Source organism: Heteronotia binoei, chromosome 6, assembly GCF_032191835.1.
Source record: "Heteronotia binoei isolate CCM8104 ecotype False Entrance Well chromosome 6, APGP_CSIRO_Hbin_v1, whole genome shotgun sequence".
Taxonomy (NCBI): domain Eukaryota; kingdom Metazoa; phylum Chordata; class Lepidosauria; order Squamata; family Gekkonidae; genus Heteronotia; species Heteronotia binoei.
The window spans coordinates 79,382,148-79,404,196 of NC_083228.1; the positions used below are offsets into that span (position 1 = coordinate 79,382,148).

The following is a 22,049-nucleotide window of genomic DNA, read 5'->3' on the forward strand; positions in this document are numbered from 1 at the left end:
GACTAGATGGGCCATTGGCCTGATCCAACATGGCTTCTCTTATGTTATCTACCTCATTCACAGCTTCTATTTTTAGACAATATTTACTATTCACAATTAGTTCAGTGCAGTATTTTTGACACTACTTTCAAGCCTCAGTGTCGATATACTGGTAGAGCTCAAGCATGTGGTTTACAACACAGGGGTGAGGAGGAAGGGGGGGGCACTAGGGCCAAGGCCCCTATATACACCAACACAAGTCACTTCCAAAAGAGAAACTTTATTTACAAAACAGCAGCTCAGGAGGGAAATGGCACCTCTTGCATGGTGCTCTCACTTTGGAGCAGGAATCTTCCACAACTGGCCCCAAGGGACAAACCAGGCCCAATATCACCCTCACACACAGACTTGCACATCCAAGGTGAGCAGTAGACCCACCTGAACTATAGCAGATGAGCCCTAACTGCCCCCAAAGTAGCCAGCACCAAACAACATTGTGGCAAAGGGAGTCCGACATGGTGGCCCTCAGGATACCTCCAGTTTTGTACCAGCATGGTGTAGTGGTTAAAAGTGCTGGATTCTAATCTGGAGAACTGGATTTGATTCCCCACTCCTAAACATAAAGCCAGCTGGTAACCTTGGGTTAGTTCTCTCAGAGCTCTCTCAGCCCTACCTACCTCTCAGGTGACTGTTGTGGGGGGAGAAAGGGAAGGTGATTGTCAGTGCTCTGGGACTCTTGGGTAGTGAAGGGTGGGGTATAAAACCAACTCTTTCTTCTTCCTCCTCTTTGTTGGCTACTAGCCAGCACTTATTCATGTGTGCATACATAGCACGGGCTACAAGGAGGCCAACTTACACCCTGCCCTCATGTTAGACCTAAAATGGAAGAACAAGTAAGAGCCCTCCAGCTGCAACCTTGTTAGTCAAACTGAGACTAAAGGCCTATTTCAAGAGGGCATGAACATCACACAGCACTGCTGACTGCTTCCCCTTGCCCAGCTAGGCAATGAGGTTCTGATTTATAGGAGTAACAGTATACTCCCATGGGAACACCTCATTCAACTTCACTGGAAATCTGGTCTGACTTTCAACCAAATGCATTCAATATGGACCACTAGGGAAAACAGAGCGTTGAGCAAGACTCCTCGCTTTGGTCTTCCGTCTGCTTCCAACAGTGATTTAAGGCATCAGTTTCTGGCTCAGCCAGATCACATCTCACGTGTACTCAGTCTTCCGAATGTAACTGGATGGCACATAGCCTCGCCTCCCATGTGCCTCTGCCAACCACCACTCTTGATTGCCAGTGATGTCTTCAAACTGTAGGATCTTTAGTCTTTGATTGGCTGTTACACTCAGTTCATTTGAATTCCGACCCTTAAAAGTATAAACAGCATAGTAGACCTATAAACAAAAAGAAAAACAAGGACATCAATGGCACCAAGGGAGAAAAAAGCTTCAGATCCTATCATGCACCACTATGGACCCTGCCAAATGCACCCCATCTTCTGTGCTGTCTCCACATTAGGTGGAAGTAGGGATTCAGACCAGATAGGTATTGCTCTGCTCCATTTCCTAAGCCTGTACATCAGGGGTGGCCAAACTTGCTTACCATAAGAGCCCACGTAGAATAAATGTCAGATGTTTGAGAGCCACAAGACATATTACACATGCATCTTTATTAAAACTCAATACTTTCTTTGCACAAAAAGATAAAATACATATGTGTGCACTATACAATATAACCATGCTAGAAAGAGACTTTTTAAAAAACAAAAGCTGAGAATAACCATCCGCATAAGACCAGCAAAGGGAAAGGGTAGGGAAATTGTTTTTGCACCAGTGGAAGGAAGCCCATGTACCGTATAAATCACTGACCACCCTTTGCATCATTATGTATCTGTCTTTGCCTTGACACCAATGGTTAGTAACTACAGCTCCTACAAGAGCTATGAAACTAAGGGGGAACCCAGCACCACCCTCTTTAATTCTGCCCCTCCTTCCAGTGGCTCCTTTGCTTCTTGCACTCTTTCCGCATTCAAGGTCTCTGGGCAACCTCTGTGGTGGAGGAGAAGAGCTTGCAAGCCTGTCTATTTCCCCTTCTCTCCCACTTCACACATGGCAGAAATAGTCACCTACCTATGGGTCAGTGCTTAGAGGCTGACTGCGGTCCCAGCACTAAGCACACTTACATGAGAGTAAGCCTGCATTATTCCTCAATCTCTGGGAGCCACACAATAAGTGTGAAAGAGCCGCATGTAGCCCCCAAGCTGCAGTTTGGCCACCCCTGCTATACATCTTCCCTATTCACCTGGTTCCCCTTGGACTCGCTGTTCTTCATCCTAGAGTGGCTGTCCTCCAGTGAAGGCATTGCCCTAGCCTTGGCCCGTGTTGTGTGTCCATTGCGGGAGTCAGGATTACTGTATCGGCGAGATGCTGGAGTAACACGAGGTGGCTGAGCAGATTCTACAACAGGACCCATTTGAGGTTGACAGATGGTATCCACCTCAGAAAGGGCTTGAAAAGAACTGTTCAGATCTCCTTGGGAACCAGAGTCCTGTACAGGCTTCTGAGTGTTGTTCACTGACGCACTGTTCAGTATGCTACTCAGAGCACTGCTACCACGCGACGAGGAACCACTGTGCTCAGATTCACTGGAGGAATGGCTGCCTACAGAGGCATCTGAGTGGCTGCATCGTGGGTTGTAAGGTTTCAGAAAGGAGCTGTACACAAAGCCTTTGGTCACTGTGGGGATGAAGAAAGGTCATGTTACAAGTGTTGTCAGGGAGATGGGCACCAGTCCCACACACAAGGAAGCCCAAGCCTTGCCTGGAATCAGCAAACTCTCTCTCACCTCCATTGTCAATGAGCCAGCGGTTCTGACTGCCCATGGGGTCCTTCTTCTTGATGACACCCACCAGGTCACCCTCCAAGAGTGACACATCCAACTCTTGAGCTGCGTTGAAGTTGCGCTCTGCCTGGAAGAGCTTGTCAGGTGGGTACCGAGCCAACAAGGCTGTGCGTAGATCATCTGACTGCAACATGTAGCTGGGCTAAAAGGGAAGTGGACTGTGCCTGTGAAGGGGAAGGACGTGCAGCAGCACTCCCCCACTCAGACTCCCACTGCTTGCTGGGCATCAGGCTCAGGCTCCTTGTAAATTGCCCATCCTTTTAGGAATGCCCATATTTAAGTATCTGCTCCCACAGTCCATAGAGCATGGCTTCCTACCTCTCCCTGCCCTCCTCCCCACAAGTCTCACCATGCCCAGGAGTGGCTGTCTTCGTGCTGACTGGCGCTCCAAACTTTTCCTCTCGAAAGGTTTTTTGGCAGGAGAGATGGTCTCTGGGAAGAAGGTAAAGACCTGTAGCTGCTGGAGGACCCGGCTGTGCTCTTCCTGGAAGATGGCAACCAGGTTCCCCTCTCTGCCAACAACTTGCAGCAGCTGGAAATAGGACAGCATCAGAGCCATGAGCATGGAAGACATGTGGAGCCTACCAAAGATCACCTAAGCCACACTTCTGTATAAAATGGGCCAGTTTAAAGCTACGCCTCAGTTAAGGTAAACTTAGAGAAAACTCATTAGCCCAGCACCAGAAGGGCCTACTTGACCTCTCTTCCACCCCAGCAGATAGCTTAGTATTGACAGATACATCCTAGATGAATCCCATCATTCCACAGAGAGAATTTTCGCACTCACGTTCAGCCGGCGCGACCCCCCTCTTCACCGCGCAGGATCTGCGCGGATTTCGCACTAAATGCCGCGGAGCAGCCGGAAGAGCCAGAAACCCCCGTCGCAAAAGCCGCGCAAACGGAAACTGCTTTTTGGCGGTTTACGTTTGAGCGGCTTTTGCGCTGGGAGTTTCCAGCGCAAAAGGCTGCTCCGCGGCATTTAGTGCGAAAACGCCCAGAGTCTTCTGTCTCAGTTGGACCATCCTATTCAAACCCCTGCTGTTTTCCAGTCGCCATTTTCCAGCCAACCACCACAAGAGGAATTCACAGAGAAGAAAAACAAAGATTGGTGCAAAACACAATTGCCACTCTACATTATCTGTGTGGGGAGGTTATACGAAAGTGGAAGCTGAGAAGTCTTCCCAACCTATCTCAGAGAGAAAGCAGCAATAGCCCAACACAAACCACCACACACACACACACACACCCAGCCTCAGCCTACTTTCAAATCACACTGGGTCTACCTAAGGGCATGGTGTTTTCCTCCCACTCAACAACTGTGGGATTGTGGATTGTTCACTCATTGAAAAGTTGAAAACTGGAGCTCTTCTGTCCACAGCTTTGATCAAAGATTTTTTAAAAACCTCCCTCATGCCAAACTCCTTGCGCTCTCCCACTTCTGTGTACTCACTGAGAGTAAAGGTTGTAGTTCCTGCAGTGCCAAGCGCACAAAGTCACAGTGGGCCTCAGCATAGCCCCGCAGACAACTGGTGAAGAGCTCCTTAGCGCAGCACTGGAATTTGGGCAGCTCATCCAGCAGCTGAGTGTTCAGGGCCTCATAATTGTTGCGTGCCGACTGCAGCTCTTCTAAGGTCCGCTTGTCCTTAAGCCTCTCGGCACGCTCTGTGCAAGTGTGGAAGTCCAGGAGCTTATCAAAACGTTTCTGCACCAACTTGTGAGGCCCGGCAAACATGTTCAGCAGCTGATTCAGAGGAGTGATCACCAACCGCTCCGTGCGCTCCTTCTACAAGGCAGAGAAGAGCAGCTTTATATGATGGCACCATCACCACTTGTTCTTCCATAAGGGTTAGTACATATTACAGTAGCACATAAACATGAGGATTTCCCATTGCTCTGTAAGATTCTTTTTGGTTGCAACCCGAAGTTTCCTAAGAGTAAGCCCCACTGCATAACATACAGCCTACTTCTAAGTAGACCTGCTTAGGATTGCTCACATTTGTTTATAAAATAAAGAAATTGGAAGGGCTTCTGCTCTTCCCAGCATCTCCGTAGATCTTGTTCCAGGCTGGCTGCCTTGCAACTGCTATTCCTTTCTATCATAGCTCCTTAACACAAGGTACGGCAAGTATTGCCCAGCTACCAGTAGTCCCATCATCAACTTGTACAGACTCCTTCTCACTTCCCATTTGAAGCTGCATCTTCCTTATTTCAGTGTTAAAACAGATTTCCCAATCTCTTCCAGCCTCACCACTTTCTGGGAATCTGTGCCAAGAAGCAGGCTTTTGGCATGACAGGAACAAAAAAACTCACAAAATCAGAGAAGAGCTGGTCACTGATAAAGCGGTGGACCTTCTGGAACTGTTCCAACTCTGCACTGCCCTTCTCCATACACAGGTCCCACATACTCACGGCTGCTGTCACTTTCACACAAGCTGACTCCTGAGGACCAAGACACACACACAAATGTCAGCTCCACCACTCCTGTATATGAGGCTATTTAGAGCCCTACAAGTCTGCTTTAATTTAACACAGGTTAGTTATACTCAGTGGAGACTGAAAGTGACTTGCAGAATTTTTCATTCCAGCTTCTGTTTTAATCCGTGCAACAAAACCCTTTGAGGTAGTTTAGGCTGTGGGTGGGTGACTGGCCCAAGGTCACCCAGCAAGCTTCCATGGCAGAGTGGGGATTCTTAACTGGTCTCCAAGATCCTCATCCAACCCCCTAGTTACTCCATCACACTGGCTTTAGTCACTCCCAGAAGCACAGAAAGACTCTGACCGGGGCACAAAAAATGCTGCACAGGTAAGGATTGTGGAAGTCCACTTCACAACAACCCCATTTGCCCCCTTCCCCAAAGACAGATCCTTCTCAAAGTCCCACACAGACTTACTCACCCGGACATGCTGAAGGTAAAGGGAGAGGTCCCGGATGAAAGATTTGATCAGCCGCTCCTGCATTCGGAAATTCTTCTCTGTCTCCTCAAAAGCCTCATCCTTGAGCTGCAATGGAGACAGAGCATGTTGACAGCCACTAAGGAACGTCCTGAGCACTAAGGCCTATGTGGCTGATCCATAGGCATGTGGGCAGAGACCATCCTTACCTGAGGTGCAAAGCCTGTGAGGTGTTTGAGGTGGCTGCTGACCCGGTTGGACTTCTTGATGATGGAGTGGAAGTTCAGCTTGGAGATCTTCTCAATGAGGCTGTCGTCATCTGTCTTCCGGTACTTCATCACTGAAAGGGAAGGGGTGTGGTGAGAATGATGGCCAGCCACAATGCCAGAGGATTAAGAAGAAGATATTGGATTTATATCCCGCCCTCCACTCCGAAGAGTCTCAGAGCGGCTCACAATCTCCTTTACCTTCCTCCCCCACAACAGACACCCTGTGAGGTGGGTGGGGCTGGAGAGGGCTCTCACAGCAGCTGCCCTTTCAAGGACAACTTCTGCCAGAGCTATGGCTGACCCAAGGCCATGCTAGCAGGTGCAAGTGGAGGAGTGGGGAATCAAACCCGGTTCTCCCAGATAAGAGTCCGCACACTTAACCACTACACCAAACTATCTCCTCCTGTACCTTCTTCTCCTTGGTGGCTCCATTCAGTCCAATCACAGCTTGCTGGGTCGCTTTAGCTCCTCCCCTGCCTCCGTATCACTTCCAAACAAGATCAGCACCATCAGAGGCAGACATGCCAGCCTTCTGACACTGGCTGGGTACCAACCACATCAATTGCCCTGCCAGCAGTGTTCTCTCTAAGCTGAGTTAGTGTGAGGTAGCTCAGTTTTTTTAGCCTCCGGCTCATACATTTTTGTTTCAGCTCAGGAAAAATGACCCCAGATCAAACTAATTTATGCAGTAGCTCACAACTTTAATGCCACAAAGTAGAATTTTTGCTCACAAGACTCCACAGCTTAGAAGGAGTATTGTCTGCCAGTGCGGAATCATTAGGTTAAACTGACTGGACTTTCTGTTTTTATCATGCAGTTACTACCAGCCATTACTGGACCTTTCACTTTCTCCTTTTTTTCCGGTGCATGAACACAGCCACCTCATACTGCATCCTGCTCCTCCTCACTCAATGGCTTCCCTTCTTCTCCATCTTGCCCACTTGACTGCATCATCCAGATTCTCACACCTCTTCTCCCCAGGAGCTCACATCTCTCATGTCCACAGAGCTCACCTAGGTCTTTTCGTCGCTTGTACTCATTGATGTTACAATTGATCTCTTTGACAGCCAGGACAGCAGCTGCCAATGGAGCCCGATCAGGATGAGACTCGGGAGTGGCGCTCAGGAGCTCCATCAGTAGCAGTGGGTAACGCATCACACGTTGTACTGGCTTGATCAGGAAGGAGCCCAGGTCAATGTAGTTGGTGCAACCCCTAGTAAAGACAAGGAAAGTTGGCAAAGGGACACATAGGATTAAGACATCCTCCTACAGTCAGCCTGGTTCTCATGTCAAAGCTACAGCACGACACACCTTCAAAGACAACATTTATCCAAGCTCCCAAACCCAAGTCATGCTATGCCTACAAAAAGAAGTTTCCCCCCCAAATAGTACTGTGCATCACTATCACACAACTTGATGTCGTCACTGTCTCCCACAGATTGCCAAATGCATTCCTGTCTTACAACTAGACCAAGATCACTTTCCTGTTGTTTAGCCGAACCTTCTCCACAGCAAAGTGCAACTCTGCAATCTCTGCTCCACCCCCAGCCAAGCCTGACTCAGCTCCTTCCCTATCTTGAGTAGGTTGAGGAAGGATCACAGCTCACAGCTTAAGTTTCTTCAATCTCCTGGTAAATTCCTGATCTCTGCTGCCACCTTATACCACTCCTGCAAGAAGCACAAGAACTGTTCCAAAACTCTTCTCTTGGTTCTTTCTGAGACAGATGTTTGAACTGTATCATATCTATCCATGGGTGTACAAAATAGGTTCGCTAAAGTATAGCAGAGGAAAATCAGACACACAGTTATTAGGAACAGTGGAAAACAGGGAAATAGTACAAAAAAACTGCTTACCATTCACTGTACAGACTCCTGGCAGGACGCAGAGGGAAAAAAAGAAGGAAAGTCAGACGATTAAATTGGCTAGTGGTTGCTATAGTCTCCACCCATCCACTACAAATGGAACCCCCCTATTCATTACAAGTGTCTGAGAATAAAATCTGGAGACAGAGTGTATATATGGGGCATATTCAACCCCAGCACAAATCAGTGGAGTCTTCCATCTTAACTGGAAGGCATCCAAAGAACAGAGGATCAGGCCCAGCTATCCCACAGAAGTGGGATGGGAAAGGGAGAGAGTACACCTACATGCCCTCTCACCTGAGGATCTCCAGTGATTCCAGCAAATGCTTCTGCACTCGCTCTTCCTTTTCATAGGCCTCCAGAAGTGCAATGGCCTCATCGTGGTTCTGACAGTATACTTTGTACACATCCTCCAGCTCAGCCCGAAGTGTTAGGAATGCTGGTCCTTTGGGGATGGGAAAGACACACGTCTTTTAGCAATCTGCTCCTTCTTAGGCACCTCTTAGGCAAGCACCAGGGAAGGGAAAGCGCCCCAATGGCCAGCAGGTGGCAAGGGTAGACAGCAAGGGTTGGCTCGAACTGCAGAACAGGAAGGGTGAGGAAGGGATGAGTTTACAGTCCAACACTCACATGGACTCACAAACTATTACATCTCTGCCGCATTTCCTTGACTTCCAATATACCCGCATTTACAGAAAAGTATAATGTCACTGGGATATTCTCCTGCTTAAAAATAAATGTTGACAGGCACTAGGGAACTTCCAGAGCACTAAGGCCAATGTGGCTGATCCACAGGTATGTGAGCAGACACCATCTTTACCTGGGGTGCAAAGCCTGTGAGATGCTTAAGGTACAGCATGCTATACCTTCAGCCGCCCCCACACTTATCTTATACAACTTGGACAGTCACAAAAAGGACAGGCTGAAGGCTGGTGACTGCCATATTTAGAAGCAAGAAGGGATGTCAAACAGACTGGTGGCCCTGTGCTTTTAAAATCTTCCCCAAAGCTTGAATCATCTCGAAATATTAGTGCTGTAGCTGATATTGCAGTTCATACTACTGAAGAAAGGGGAATGCATTTTACCATGTTTCCTACTCAATACTGAAAGGAGAATACAAGAGCAGCCATTCTAGAGCAGCTCCATCTGAGCTCCTTTTCAATAAACATGGGAAAAGTCCAGCCTGAAAATGAGAGTCAATCAAGGACTGCAATCCTAAGCAGAATTAGGCTAGCTTAAATCTGCTGATATATATAGATTTTGACATAGGCAGGAGTCAGCTGCAAGGTAGCAAAAGACAGTTGTAGCAACTCATCTCTCACCCAGCCACTCTGCAGAGAGAGTTCAGGTACAGATCTTCTCCAGACATCAAAGTGAGGCAGGAAGCAGAGGGTTGCCTAGTCAAGTGTTGTCATCAGATGGACGAACCAGGGTAAACCTCGTAAAACAGTGTTGCCTTTTCTACCTACCCCAACCAGCCTCATTATCAGGATTTGCCCCCATCTTTTTTATTCCTGGGTGCACACACACCCAAAAGAGCAGTTTGGACTGAAGCACGTACCAACAGCATCTGCAGCCTCCAGGGCACTTAGTAACTGCTTTGAGAAGACAATTACTCCTTGAATGTTTCCAAACAGCCCCTCACAGTCTACATGTGGCACCTGTGTGGAAACAAGGAAGCATTAGGGCAAGAAGAACATCTCCTCCAAGCAGATTCACAACCACAGATATGCTAAGACCATCTCTTCTTGAAGGAACAGAGTACTGTTTGGTGACTCCCTGTAAACACAAAGTGTCAGAGAGCACCGATGCATTCTGCTGGACTCCCATGCAGTGATGGTTCAATATATACACAAAATAACACCAAGTAATCCACCAGCAACAGCATGAACACACAAGAACACTTGAAAACAACCCAACTCATCCCACCTATTCATGGAACAGCACTTGCCAGCACTCTGGTAATATTTCACTCCTGGCAAATGGCGGATTGAAGGTCCCCCAGGGATCAAGGTCAACTCCCCATAACTTGCCCAGCCACACACCACACCCACCTGTGCCTCCTGCAGTGGCATCTGGACCTTCTGCACACACATCTCGAGGTCTCGGATATAATCCCTCTCGGTCTGCAGGAGCTCTTCAATGACCTTTGCTCTCTTCTCCAGCATTCTTTTTTCTGGGTTGGGAGTGGCGGTGGCTGCAGCCTCCAGTGATGCTGGCTGGGAGGAAAGCAGGGTCATTTCTGAAAGAGAGCGATTGGATGTAATTAGGCCAGGGTTTTTGAGCCAGGAGCTCTTTATATGGGAGTAGTGTGGAACTGGAAGTTCACAGGTCAACCCACTGAGCACCACCAGCTAGCCTGCCACGCCTTTCTCACAGATAAAAGATCCTTTTAGTATGAGACAACCTTCTTACTGCTGGATTCAGGGATGAGGAGAAGTTGCCAGGAACACATGCACTCTATCACCCACATGTTTCCAGCAGTCTCCCTCTCTCCCAGGCCAGGAAACAGCCTTGTCTGCAACTTTCAGTCAGAGATGAGTATACTGGCAGGAGTAAGTCACTGGGAAGGAGGAGAAAAAGAACCTGCCCCCTTGTTTGCTCTGGACTATACCGGTCACTGGGCTAATCTAGTTGATGGCCTCTGCTGCATAGCCACGAATTTCCTAAGGCAGGGCTACTTCACAAGGCACTTTAAAAAAAAAGAAACACCACAAATCTTATGATAGGGATATGTGGCAAGGAGACTAGCCAAATAGGAACTCCCTGATTAGCAAACACATTGTGCATTGTGGAATGAATCTACAAATTGTAGCACCAACAGCGGACAGAGCCAAGTAGTGCTACTGAAGAAGCTCTTTGTGGGAAACCTGCTGAATTGGGGGGGGGGGGAGAGATAAAGGCACTATTATCCTTTCAAGCAACTCCTCCACTATATAATACCACGCAAAAAATACACAATAAACAGTAATGACCACAGAAAATAAAGACCTCTGAAAGCTCTTAGCAAGTCCATGCAACGAAACAAACATCAAAAGTGATTACAGTGCATCTCTCCCTTCCTCCATCTTTAGCCTGTTAGAGGGTATTCTAATACTACCACCTGCCCTGATCCAGTTCCTTCAGCAACTGAGTTATCACCTGCAACTGCTGGAAGCAGGAAACTGAGCGGGATGGATCCCTGAGGTGACTACTATTAGAGTACTTGTTAGATTACTCTTGTGTCTAAAGCTGTTTACCACATGCTGAAATCCAACACAACTCACTGTCCAGGACATACACCCAGAATGTGACTATTGGCATAAACATAAAGTGATAATGGTAAACCCAATCAGGTCCACTTCCTGTTGAGACGTATTGTACCTTTTATCACACAGAATGGAAGACCAAAAGGATGCATGGGATGAAGGGGTGTTGCATTAAGTGATTTGGGGACTACCAAGATACCCCCAGAGGAGTGGCTGTGTTCCTCTGTGCTAGGACAATAACAAAAAAATCCCCACAACTCAAAACTGAGCAAAAATATTGCGCTGTGACCTTTCCTAAGCAACAGATTGGTTTTGGCAAGGGCATGCAGCTTTCTGGAAGAATAGAAGCATGTAGCAAAGACCGACAGCAAAGGCAGCTTTACACAGCAGACCATCCTATCTTCCCAAACAGCTCCAGTCGCCCACTGCCAGTCCAGGCTACTACTCCCCCACTACCAACACTGGAAGGGGGGGGGGTGTCTTTTCACAAGGAATTCCCGGCAAGTGCAGGTTTACAACCGAGGGGGGAGGGGTCCCTGCCCTGCCCGCCCCATATACTAAACTTCTGCCCAGCATCCCCCGCCGCACCCCAGTTCCTCACCAAGCTAAGCCGAACTCCAGAGCCATCCCCACCTGCTACTCTTGCCTGTGAGCACCCCGTAAAGGGTTCTGGGGACAGACGGACGAAATTGTCCCCTCCCCCCTCCCACCCCGCGTTGCTTTTTGGAGTATTAACATCTCAATACAGCAGCGAGAGAGCGGCCGCCCAGGGCCGATCAGAGCCAAAGCCCGGAGCTGGACAGCCGCAGCCATGGAGCCGAAGCGGAGGAGCCGTACCCAGGTCGTTAGTCCGTCCATCCAGCTCGATTCCGGGAGAGCCTCGACGTGTTCTGGGACTGCTTGCAGGTGGGCCCAGTGATTACACCGCTAGGTTTTAGGTCATGCTAAAACCGGGCTGGGCAGAGAACAGGGAAGCACAAATTCCAACTCAACGGGCGAGTCCTTGAACTAGTCGTCCTCCCCCCCCCCCTCGCCCCTCCCCGAAGGCTGGCTGCACTTGCACGTCGGGACAGGGAGAAAAGGAACAGCAAGGTTGTGCCAGTTTCCCGAAGCCAGCAAAGTACGTTCACCAAGCTGTGAAAAATCACTCCGAAATCTGGGGCACGAGGGTGAGACTGCTGGGCAGACCACTCTTTGAGCTCAACCGGCTGATAAAAGCAGATCCCGTCCAATCCAAGGTGGCTGGTGGTCGCTCAGTTAGGGGGTGCTGCCTGGTTTTCTATTCCACCTGCTGCTGTCTAGCCGGGGCCAGCCCCCTGGCTCAGGTTCACATGCGGATTCCTGAGGCCCAGCAACCCCCAACTCTGGCATTTCCAAAGGATTTGTTCTTTTAAAGAGAAAACAGACAGCTCCGTCTCCCTCTCCCCCGAAACATTCCTTAGGGAATATTTCAGAGGTTTGTTCCCATCATCTCCACCTCTGGAGAGCAAGCAAGAGAGATACACTTTGTGTAACCTTAATCTAACCAGCGCGGTTCAGAGTGGTGTAGCAAATGCCATTCTGCTAAGGGACATTCCCATGATTACTTTTTAAAAAAAATACCGCATAAGCTATACAAAAGCAAGCTTCCCCTCCAATTGCTTCAAATTTATACAAACATATCATTCAGACTGCCACAGTCTAGTCAGCTCTTCTTGAACATCCTTCACAAGTGCAGAGGGACTGCCATCATTTTCTTATTGTGATATCAAGGTGCTCTTTAGACTTTCCGAGGGGGGCGATTATTTAAAAAAACCAACTGTAAGAATAAAATCACCTCCATAGGGACGAACCACTGTATTAGAAGGATTTTTTTGAGTGCCAGATCTCACTATCCTGCCCACATGTCCTGAATTTTGATGAGGCAGGTCAATTGCTCATTCTACGGCAGCAGCTTAGTTGTGGTCTCCCATGTGCAGATCCTGGTCAGCACTGCATTTGCATTCCCACTCCCACTCCCACTCCCAGTGACAAATGCTTCGGCAGTCAGACACAGACATGCCCTTTCAACCCAGATCCCATTGTGCATAGTGAGGCACTCTGAACTGCTAATGCATCATTTTAGAATAGTATAACAAAGGACTGCAAAAAGGCCATTATGAAAAACAGAATCTGTGAAGTAATCAAGCCTGATGGTGGCACTATTTGTTCCTCAAAGGCAATTCTCTTACGCTATGTTTGCTCTAGGACTGTTCCTCTCCCACTATGCTCCCCCCCACACTAGAATGTAAAAAAAGGTGAAGACTCCACTAGTCTAGCATGATGGACCATTTTTAAATCTCTGAGCAATGTGCATAATGATCTGTGCTGGTCATAGACTGTAAGAAATAAATTGATTGATTGACTGACTAGTCTAGCATCCAGTGTCACCCACAGATGTCCAGTGTCTAGTGACAAATGTTTTTGGAAGCATCAGACTCACTCATGCCCTTTCAGTCCAGTGCATAGTAAGGCACTCTGAACTCCTAAAGCATCTGTGGCCTCCGCTACAGCTTGTGGCAGTGAATTCTGTAATTTAATTATGGGTTGTGTAAAAAAGTATTTCTTTTGTAAATTCTTAATCTACAATTGGTTTGTTTCCCAGGGTGATTCCAGTTCTGATATTATGAGAGGAGTAGAAAAAGAGAACAACCCTAAGCAAGCCCTTATTTAACAGGCCTTACTTCCAAAAATGGAAAGACACAAAAGCCTCTTATTTGGGTTTGCTCTTTTCCAGTTGTATGATATTGTTTAAAGAGAAAACACAACCAGAACTGGTCTCCATGCCAAACCTGCCTCTTGCACCAGGCCTGATCTGTTCCCAGGGCTTCATACTGCAGCCTAAGAAATCTCAGTTCTCCCCTGGGAGATGCTGACGTGTCTATCATATTATCTTCCTCTACAGTCCATCCAGTGTTAAAGTTGCAGCACTGTGTAGACTCGCTACTTGTCTGATAAACACAGAGATATCTCCCCAGCAGCAAAAGAAACATTTTGTAGAAGACACACTAAATGCGTGTGTTTGTCCTGAAGGCCTATGAGCTGGCACCAACAACCACTACAGCTCTGCTTTAAGATGCAAGATTCCCAGTTACCTTAAAGAAGCAACTCGGTTGTTTATCAGTGACCAGTCCAGCCACAGCTCTCAAGGCAAAATCCTCCATCCCATGAGTATCAATGCACAACATTCCTCCTTTGAAACATTTGGGGATTCCAGGCCAATGTCATGGTTTAAAGAAACACCAATCATGTGCAACTCTAAACTTCTAGCAAAGGTTGCTTTCTTTATTCTAGGAGGGCTTCTTTGCTTGCTATATAGCTCTGTTGCAGATAACTGCATGCATTATTCCTCATCAAAGCATCTCTGAGATGGCAAAATTGCACTTGTTAATGGCTTGCTATGTTGTAAAGGCACAGAGCATATATTTACTTAAAAGTCAAGATCCCTAAATCCATACCCTCTCCCAACTGTTCATATTCAGAGAAACCATGATATAGAGCACCAAATTAAGGAGGCCAGCTGCACTTTCCTTCCTCCTCTATCCACAAAGCAACATTATTAGGTGACTCCAACAGAAGCTCTGTGAAGAATGAGCCTGCTCTACATATGAGAACAGTAAGATCATGGCTGCAGTGTCGTCATCTTCTTATCAAAGCTCTGTACCTTCCAAAGTTCTGTGATGGATAAAAAGACAAGGAATTTCCCCATCACTAAATCTATATATTGGAAAAAACAGCTTCTACAAAACAATTGTCCATTATGCAGTGATTAATGACACATATGTCTTTCATGGAATATATATATCAGGTAAATAATAAAAGCCCAAGCATGGTGGCAATTCTCAGGATTTTTATTGGATGGATGTGGCTTGAGCACAATTGGCTCACACTGTCTCTGCCATGCCATTGGCTGAGTTTGCTCTCCCCCGCCCACCTCCAGCCCCATCAGGCAAGAACCTCAGCAGAAGGCCACTGACCTTCAACCGAGACAGTTCTCTCCTGACAGGGAGCTTACTGAACAGGACTGCTTCTCCTCAGGGCCTGTTATAGGAAGTCCAGGACAGTCCGTCCGAGAGCAGGCAAGGAGGTGTGAGGGTGTAAAACAGGGAAAAGATTTGTGGTGCCTGGTCCCCCAGCTACAGGCCTGTGTTCATGAGAAAACGGTTGGGTTCCTTCTCTTCAACTGAGGCAAAAAGAATGTTCATTCACAGCAGGAAGGGGCCCTTTCCACCTGCCAATACTCTTCACTCTTTCTATTCCAATTAGGCTACAGTGGGCTCATATGACAAAATGGACTCTGAGGGAGAGGCCTTTCCTCCTGGAGAACCACCGTTGCCAATCTCCAGGTGAGGGCTGTAGAAGCTGACTGTGTGATTTCAAACCAGCCTAAACTGTCTCAAGGGGCTGTTGTTGTTCAGATCAAAGGGGGGGGAGAGGATTGGAGAATGATGTAACTGATGTAATGGCTGAGGACTCCTCCCTATTAAACAGTCTGTCAAAGAGAGACCTTTGATCTGAAAAGTATCACTACAGGCCTCTGAGGGAGGCCTTTCCTCCTGGGGAACCACTGTTGCCAATCTCCAGGTGAGGGCTGTAGAAGCTTGACTGGGTGATTTCAAACCAAGCTAACCAGCGTCACAGGGTTGTTGTTGTTCAGATAAAAGGGGGGGGGAGAGGAAAGGGGAATGTTGTAAGCTGATGTAATGGCTGATGACTCCTCCCTATTAAACAGTTTGTCAGAGATAGTCTGTTGGACTGAGAGGTCTCACTACAGGCCTCTGAGGCAGAACTCACTGGGGATTGTTCTAGCCTCCCAATAAAAGGGATACACACACACACACACACTAGGAGTAAGGCCCGTTGTGGGGGGGGGGGAAATACAACGGGCTCTAGAAGGAGGCTCTGGGCAAGTGCCTGCCACCCTTGCAGTCTTCCCACACACTCAAGTGAAGGCATTAACTTCCCCCCACCTCAAGGGAAGCTTATCTCTGCTATCTAGAGAGCAGTTTTGTTTGCTCAGCAACAAACTCCCACAGCCCCTCTGCTCCAAGCACACACCACACACTTCTTTTTCTTAAACATCCAATAGCAAGTGGGTTGTGTGCTAGATCCAAGCCAAGAAGGTGTGACCTTCACTGGAATGTGCACACAAGACCATACGATATGCAAGTAACCAGAAACAATGTGACAGCCAGACAGAGTAAAGACTGCCTCCACAGATAAAAACGCCCAGGGTTCCAGCCCAATGCATGGAAGCCACAGCCCAGAGAATGAAAGACATTCCATTGGTGTGACATACAATCTGCCCCGATTTCCAGCTGAATGCAGGTTTCTGTTTCAGGACCTTGAGCCACTCTCTGCCTAACAGCACCGGAACCAATGGGAAGACAAAGCACACAGGTTTCAGAGGGTAGACTCACGCCTGTGGGAGGCAACCAGAGGAACTAGTAGACTGACAAACAGATAAGTGGGTGGGCCACCCCTGTGACTCAGGTCAGCCTGTGACATCTTTCAGCTTCAATCACTGCTGTGATTCATAAGATCTTTATAGCACAGGCCCAGCAGACTCTAGGAACTCCTGTCCCTTATGAAATCTCTCATTTATTAAGATCATAGGGAGAATCCTTGCTCCCTCTTCCATTTCTGTAAATGCTTTTATGATTACAGCACCCCAGATATGCCAGCCAGACAGTGTGGTATAGTGGATAGCATTTTGGAACAGAATCTTGGAGATGACCCAAGTAAAAATCCCCCACTCTGTCATGAAAGCTTGGGCCACACACTCTCAGTATAACCTAACCACGGAAGATGGAGGAGAGGAGAATTACAGCAGTTGCTTTGAGTCCCCATTGGGGAGAAAAGTGGGGTGTATATGAAATCAATCAATAAATTAAATAAATAATGTTTATGTATTTAAAATATTTCTATGTCAACTTTCCACCAGCCTCAAGAGTCTCCAAGGTGGCAAACATTTCAAACATTAAAACATCATTTAAAATATAAATATATCTTAAATAAATATATTTTAAACAAATAAAACAAACACATTAGCCCTCCCCCCTTTTTGTATGCCTATAACAGTGAAGGAACACCAAACCAAACAAAAAAGGCTTCCCCCACTGACAGATGGAGACAGGGTTTCGATGCCACAACCAAGGAGGCCCTTTCTTGGGTTGGCATCCATCTAGCCTCAGCTGGTGGGGCACCCAAAGCATGGCCTCTGAAGATGATTTGTGGAGTCAAGTAGATTCATATGGGAGTAGGCAATTTATAGAATCAGAGAGTTGGAAGGGACCTCCAGGGTCATCTAATCCAACTCCCTGCACAATGCAGGAAGCTCACAAATACCTCCCACCATAGCCCCAGAAACACCTGCTCCACATCCAAAAGATGGCAAAAAAAAACCCCTCTTCAAGTTCCCTTGCCAAACTGGCCTGGAGAAAAATTGCTGCCTGACCCCAAAGAGGCAAACATCATTTCCCTAGGCATGTAAGAAAGGGCCACGAGAACAAAGCACAGATGCAGGCCTTCCTGCCCTTCTTCTCATGATCTGCCTGTTTACAAAATTAGCATTGCTGTCAAATGGCCATCTAGCCTCTGCTTTAAAAACCTCTAAAGAAGGAAAGCTCACCATCTCCCAAGGTAGCCTGTTCCACTGAAGAACCCCTCTAACTGTAAGAAAATTCTTCCTAATGTTTGGTTGCAAACTCTTTTGATTCAATTTCAACCCACTGGTTCTGGTCCAAAACAACTCTGCACCATCCTCTATAAGACAGCCCTTCAAGTACTCGAAGATGGTGATAGTATTGCCTCTCAGTCATCTCTTCTCCAGGCTAAACATACCCAGCTCCTTCAGCCTTTCCTCAGAGGACTTGGTCTCCAGACCCTTCATTATCTTCGTTGCCCTCCTTCATTGACACGTTCCAGCTTGTCTATATCAAACTGTGATGCCCAGAACTCAACACAATACTTTAGGGAAGGTCTAATCAGAGCAATACCATCACTTCACGTGATCTGGAAACTATACTTCTGTTAATACAGGCTAATATCACATTTGTCTTTTTAGTCACTGCATCACACTACTGACTCATGTTCAGTGTATGGTCCACTAAGACCCCTAGATCCTTTTCACACAATACTACCGACAAGTCTCCCCCATCCAATAATTATGCATTGAATTTTTCCTACCTAAATGGAGAACTTTACATTTATCCCTGTTAATATTCATTTTATTTGTTTTAGCCCAGTTTTCCAGACGGTCAAGATCATCCTGTATCCTGTCTCTGTGTTCTACTGTATTTGTGACCCCTCCCAATTTAGTTCTGTAAATTTAATAAACATTCCCCCTATTCCTTCATCCAAATCATTTATAAAGATGCTGAACAAAACAGGTCCCAGGACAGATCCTTAAGACACTCCACTTGTCACTCCTCTCCAAGAGTATGAGAAACCACCACAAGCATTCTTCGGGTGTGATCTTGTCAACCAGTTACAGATCCACCTAACAGTAACAGGATTCAAACCACATTTTACCAGCTTGTCAACAAGTTGCATTGAACCTAGAAAGAAACTGAGAATCAGTCTAGATGGAATAAGACTGGAGTGATATGGTCCCTATAATACTCTCTAGTTAAACTTCTCACTCCTGCAAAAGGCGCTCCTGATCCCAAATTTACAGCAGGAACAAAGCAAGCATCTTAGTGAAGCTTATAGCCAATTGTCATTTGAACATATGAAGCTGCCTTATACCGAGTCAGATCTATGTTCCGTCTAGCTCGTCAACTTTGACAGGCAGTGGTTCTCCAGAACTCCAGGCATATGCAGGTCTATCCAACACATGCTACATGAGTTCCTTTAAACAGAATTGCCAAAGGTTGAACCTGGGATGTTTTCAAACCATGTGCTCTTTCACTGAGCCTCAGCCTTGCCAAGAAAATGAGAGACAATCAGGAAAAGTTAATCCTCACCTTCCTGGGTAGGCTTAAACCAATTTATCTTTAAATTAACAGTGAGTCAGCAAATTGCGCTGCAAAGATGAGGCAATTTCTTAACACCAATCTCAATATGGTTTTCATATACTGTGATTTCTATGAGTTTTAAAGACTAATGTAATCAGTTCACATTCAGTCCAAAAAGAAATGAGAGCAAATGGAGCTCCTTCAGTACCAGTCTTACATGCTCTCAATAACAGGTGAGCAACAGAGGTCTGAACTAACTAAAGTTTCCAAACCTCCTTCAGAGACAGCCTCACACTGCACAATGCAGTAGCTCAGGCTGCAAGTGACCAAGGTGCCCAAATATTTTGCCAAATTCTGATGTTGAAACTGTGCTGATCAAGATGAAAGTGAGCAAACTTAACCTCAGTCCATACAAAACAGAGCTGGTGATGAAGAAATTCCTGTTCTATATGAAACTGCAATGCCCTTGAAGGATCAGGTTTGCCACTTGAGGGTGCTTGTGGACCTGGTTTCCCTTCTATCACTTGGTGGTAGTGGAAAGTGCCATCAAGGCACAGCAGACTTATGGTGACCCTGTGGGGTTTTCAAGGCAAGAATCATTCAGAGGTGGTTTGCCCAGGGCCAGCATGTGTGAGTAAGCCAAGTAGGTGGCTGCCTTGGGTGCCACTTGGCCTAGGGGTGACATGAGGCACCCTCTCCCTGTGCCTGCTGCCGTCCGACATCCACCCACTGCCACTGCCTGCCTCTATCCGCCGCCGCCTCCCCCGTCTGCCGCCATCCACCACCTCCCCACGCCTTCCGCTATCCACCACTGCCTCCCCAAGCCCGAAGATGCTCCCCGCCAGCACTCAGCGCGGCTCTCCCTGCTTCAAAGGAAGCTGGCTGGGTGCTGGTGAGGAGTGTGCACACCCGATGACATCTGCCGCCTCCCTGCGCCCATCGCTGTCCACCGCCTCTGCCTCCCTCTGGCTGCCTCCCCACGCCCAAAGGCGCTCCCCCGCCAGTGCCCAGTGCAGCTCTCCCCTGCTTCAAAGGCAGCTGGCTTTGTGCGCACGGCAAGATACAGGGGGGCAGGGGGATGGACCGGCCTAGGGGTGCCAGAACCCCTAGCGCCAGGCCTGGGTTTGCTGTTGCCTGCCTCCACATCATGACCCTGATATTCCTTGGAGGTCTTTCATCCAAATACTAGCCAGGGCCAACCCTCCTTACCTTTGGAGATCTGATGAGATTGGGCTAGCCTGGGCTGTCCAAGTCTAATTTCCCCCCCCAGCCTTTGGATGATATGCCAGCAGCTCCTTCTACTGGAACATAGAATGTAAGCAACTGTCATTCACAGTAACTTTCAGATTGGGCTACTGTAGTGCACATTACTTGGAGCTGCCTTTGAATACTGTTCAGAAACTTACAAGTTCAAAATGCTTTTGCCTGAGTACTTGGATGGGAGACCTCCTTGGAATACCAGAGCAGGAGACAGGGGCAGGCTTTATTCAGCCACCTCTCTGAATATCCTCCATGCCCCCAATAGGGGTCAGTCACCAGGGGTCACCATGACTTCCAGGTGTGTGCAGGCACACACACACAATACAAAAATACAAAAAATGCTTTTGCCATTTTTTTGGCTAGAATATGATGATAAAAACATGTCACATTTGTATGACAACATCACCTAGCTTACAACTGCCACTATGCTTCCAGACCCAGTGCAAAGTGCTGTTTTTGACCTTTTCAGCCCTAAACTGTCTCTTTGTGGAATGACTCAGATAGTATCATCTCCTTATTTAATCTCCCTGTGCCTTAAGATAATTTGCTCTAGCTTTTTTGTTGTGGTTTGGTGAACACAGAATTAGTAGGGCCTTTTCAATGATTACCCTAGTACTGTGCAGCACTCTCCAAGAGGAGCTGTGTTTGGCCCTCTGCTTGCCTTTTCTAAGAAACTGGCAAAAATCCTTTATGATTTAAAAAAATATTAAAAGAATTAACGATATCAGAAGCAACGTAGAGGCCCAGGATAGCCAGCAGAGTCAAACTCCCTCAGCCACTGTGCAGCATAGACAACAGCAACCAGGGTAACCAAGGCAGTTTTAGTATCAAACCAAGGCCTGAAGCCACACCAACAAGGGTCCAGATAATCAGATTCATGTGCAGTTCCCTGGATTGTGTAGTCATAATATCTTCAGTCTCTTTTCCAAGTACAGAAAAGTTTAAGCCATCTTGTAATTACTGAGATCAGAATGTGGGCACAGAACGAAGAGACTGTCAGAGCACAATGATTTTGGTTTTGAACAAAGGCCTTATTATACCCTCCCTCCCCAAAAGAGGGATTTACCACCCCTTGATGGCTGGAAATCTTTCCCTTGTCTTTCAAAGGGTAAAATAGATTATAAAGACACTATACATATGTTCCATAAACGAGACCCTGTGCTCCTTCCTTTAATATTACAGGCAAAGGCTACATTCACATGTCATTGGATACTGAAATCTTGTTGCAAATATAGCAATCATGCAAACTGGATTTCTCCTGTGTGGCCAAAACACTCTAGTTGCAAATATTTGCTAAATCACAACATAGCACACAGTATCCACCGAAGTATGGATACTGCCAGAGAAACAATGCTGTTAGTGTTGAATCTGGGAAGACAGTCAGACAAATCTGGAGTTTTATGAACTAAAACTTTAACTAGATTAGAAACAGCCAGAGGGTGGCAGTGCTCCAGAGGTCTAAATAGAAACCTGATGCAGGATTAGTGCTTGTGTTGCATGTTTCTAGAAGTCTGTTTGCTGAGAATAGGCTCTGCGGGTATATTTGCAAATAAATAGATCACAAAGGCACTATACATCTGTCCCATAAATTAGACCTTGTGGCACTGCCCTTGGAATGTCTCAAGGGATCACTTGACAATATAGGTAAGGTTCA

General features: G+C 47.1%; 1 protein-coding gene across 4 annotated transcripts in view; it reads right to left on the reverse strand.

Annotated features, from left to right (window-relative positions):
• Nucleotides 1-243: 243 nt before the first annotated feature.
• Nucleotides 244-22,049, reverse strand: part of DNMBP (dynamin binding protein) — a 67,834-nt gene continuing 46,028 nt past the window's right edge. For 3 of the 4 annotated variants that reach the window (XM_060241888.1, XM_060241887.1, XM_060241886.1), the window contains 13 exons: nucleotides 9,966-10,153; nucleotides 9,473-9,572; nucleotides 8,209-8,356; nucleotides 7,903-7,920; nucleotides 7,062-7,261; nucleotides 5,989-6,119; nucleotides 5,783-5,887; nucleotides 5,198-5,326; nucleotides 4,338-4,670; nucleotides 3,237-3,419; nucleotides 2,831-3,029; nucleotides 2,288-2,721; nucleotides 895-1,380 (listed from right to left, as the gene is read on the reverse strand). In XM_060241888.1, the coding sequence (XP_060097871.1) occupies nucleotides 1,195-1,380; nucleotides 2,288-2,721; nucleotides 2,831-3,029; nucleotides 3,237-3,419; nucleotides 4,338-4,670; nucleotides 5,198-5,326; nucleotides 5,783-5,887; nucleotides 5,989-6,119; nucleotides 7,062-7,261; nucleotides 7,903-7,920; nucleotides 8,209-8,356; nucleotides 9,473-9,572; nucleotides 9,966-10,153 (2,354 nt within the window). In that variant the 3' untranslated portion in view covers nucleotides 895-1,194. Of the gene's footprint in view, nucleotides 1,381-2,287; nucleotides 2,722-2,830; nucleotides 3,030-3,236; nucleotides 3,420-4,337; nucleotides 4,671-5,197; nucleotides 5,327-5,782; nucleotides 5,888-5,988; nucleotides 6,120-7,061; nucleotides 7,262-7,902; nucleotides 7,921-8,208; nucleotides 8,357-9,472; nucleotides 9,573-9,965; nucleotides 10,154-22,049 lie in introns of all 4 variants that reach the window. The other variant, XM_060241884.1, reaches the window with a different exon arrangement.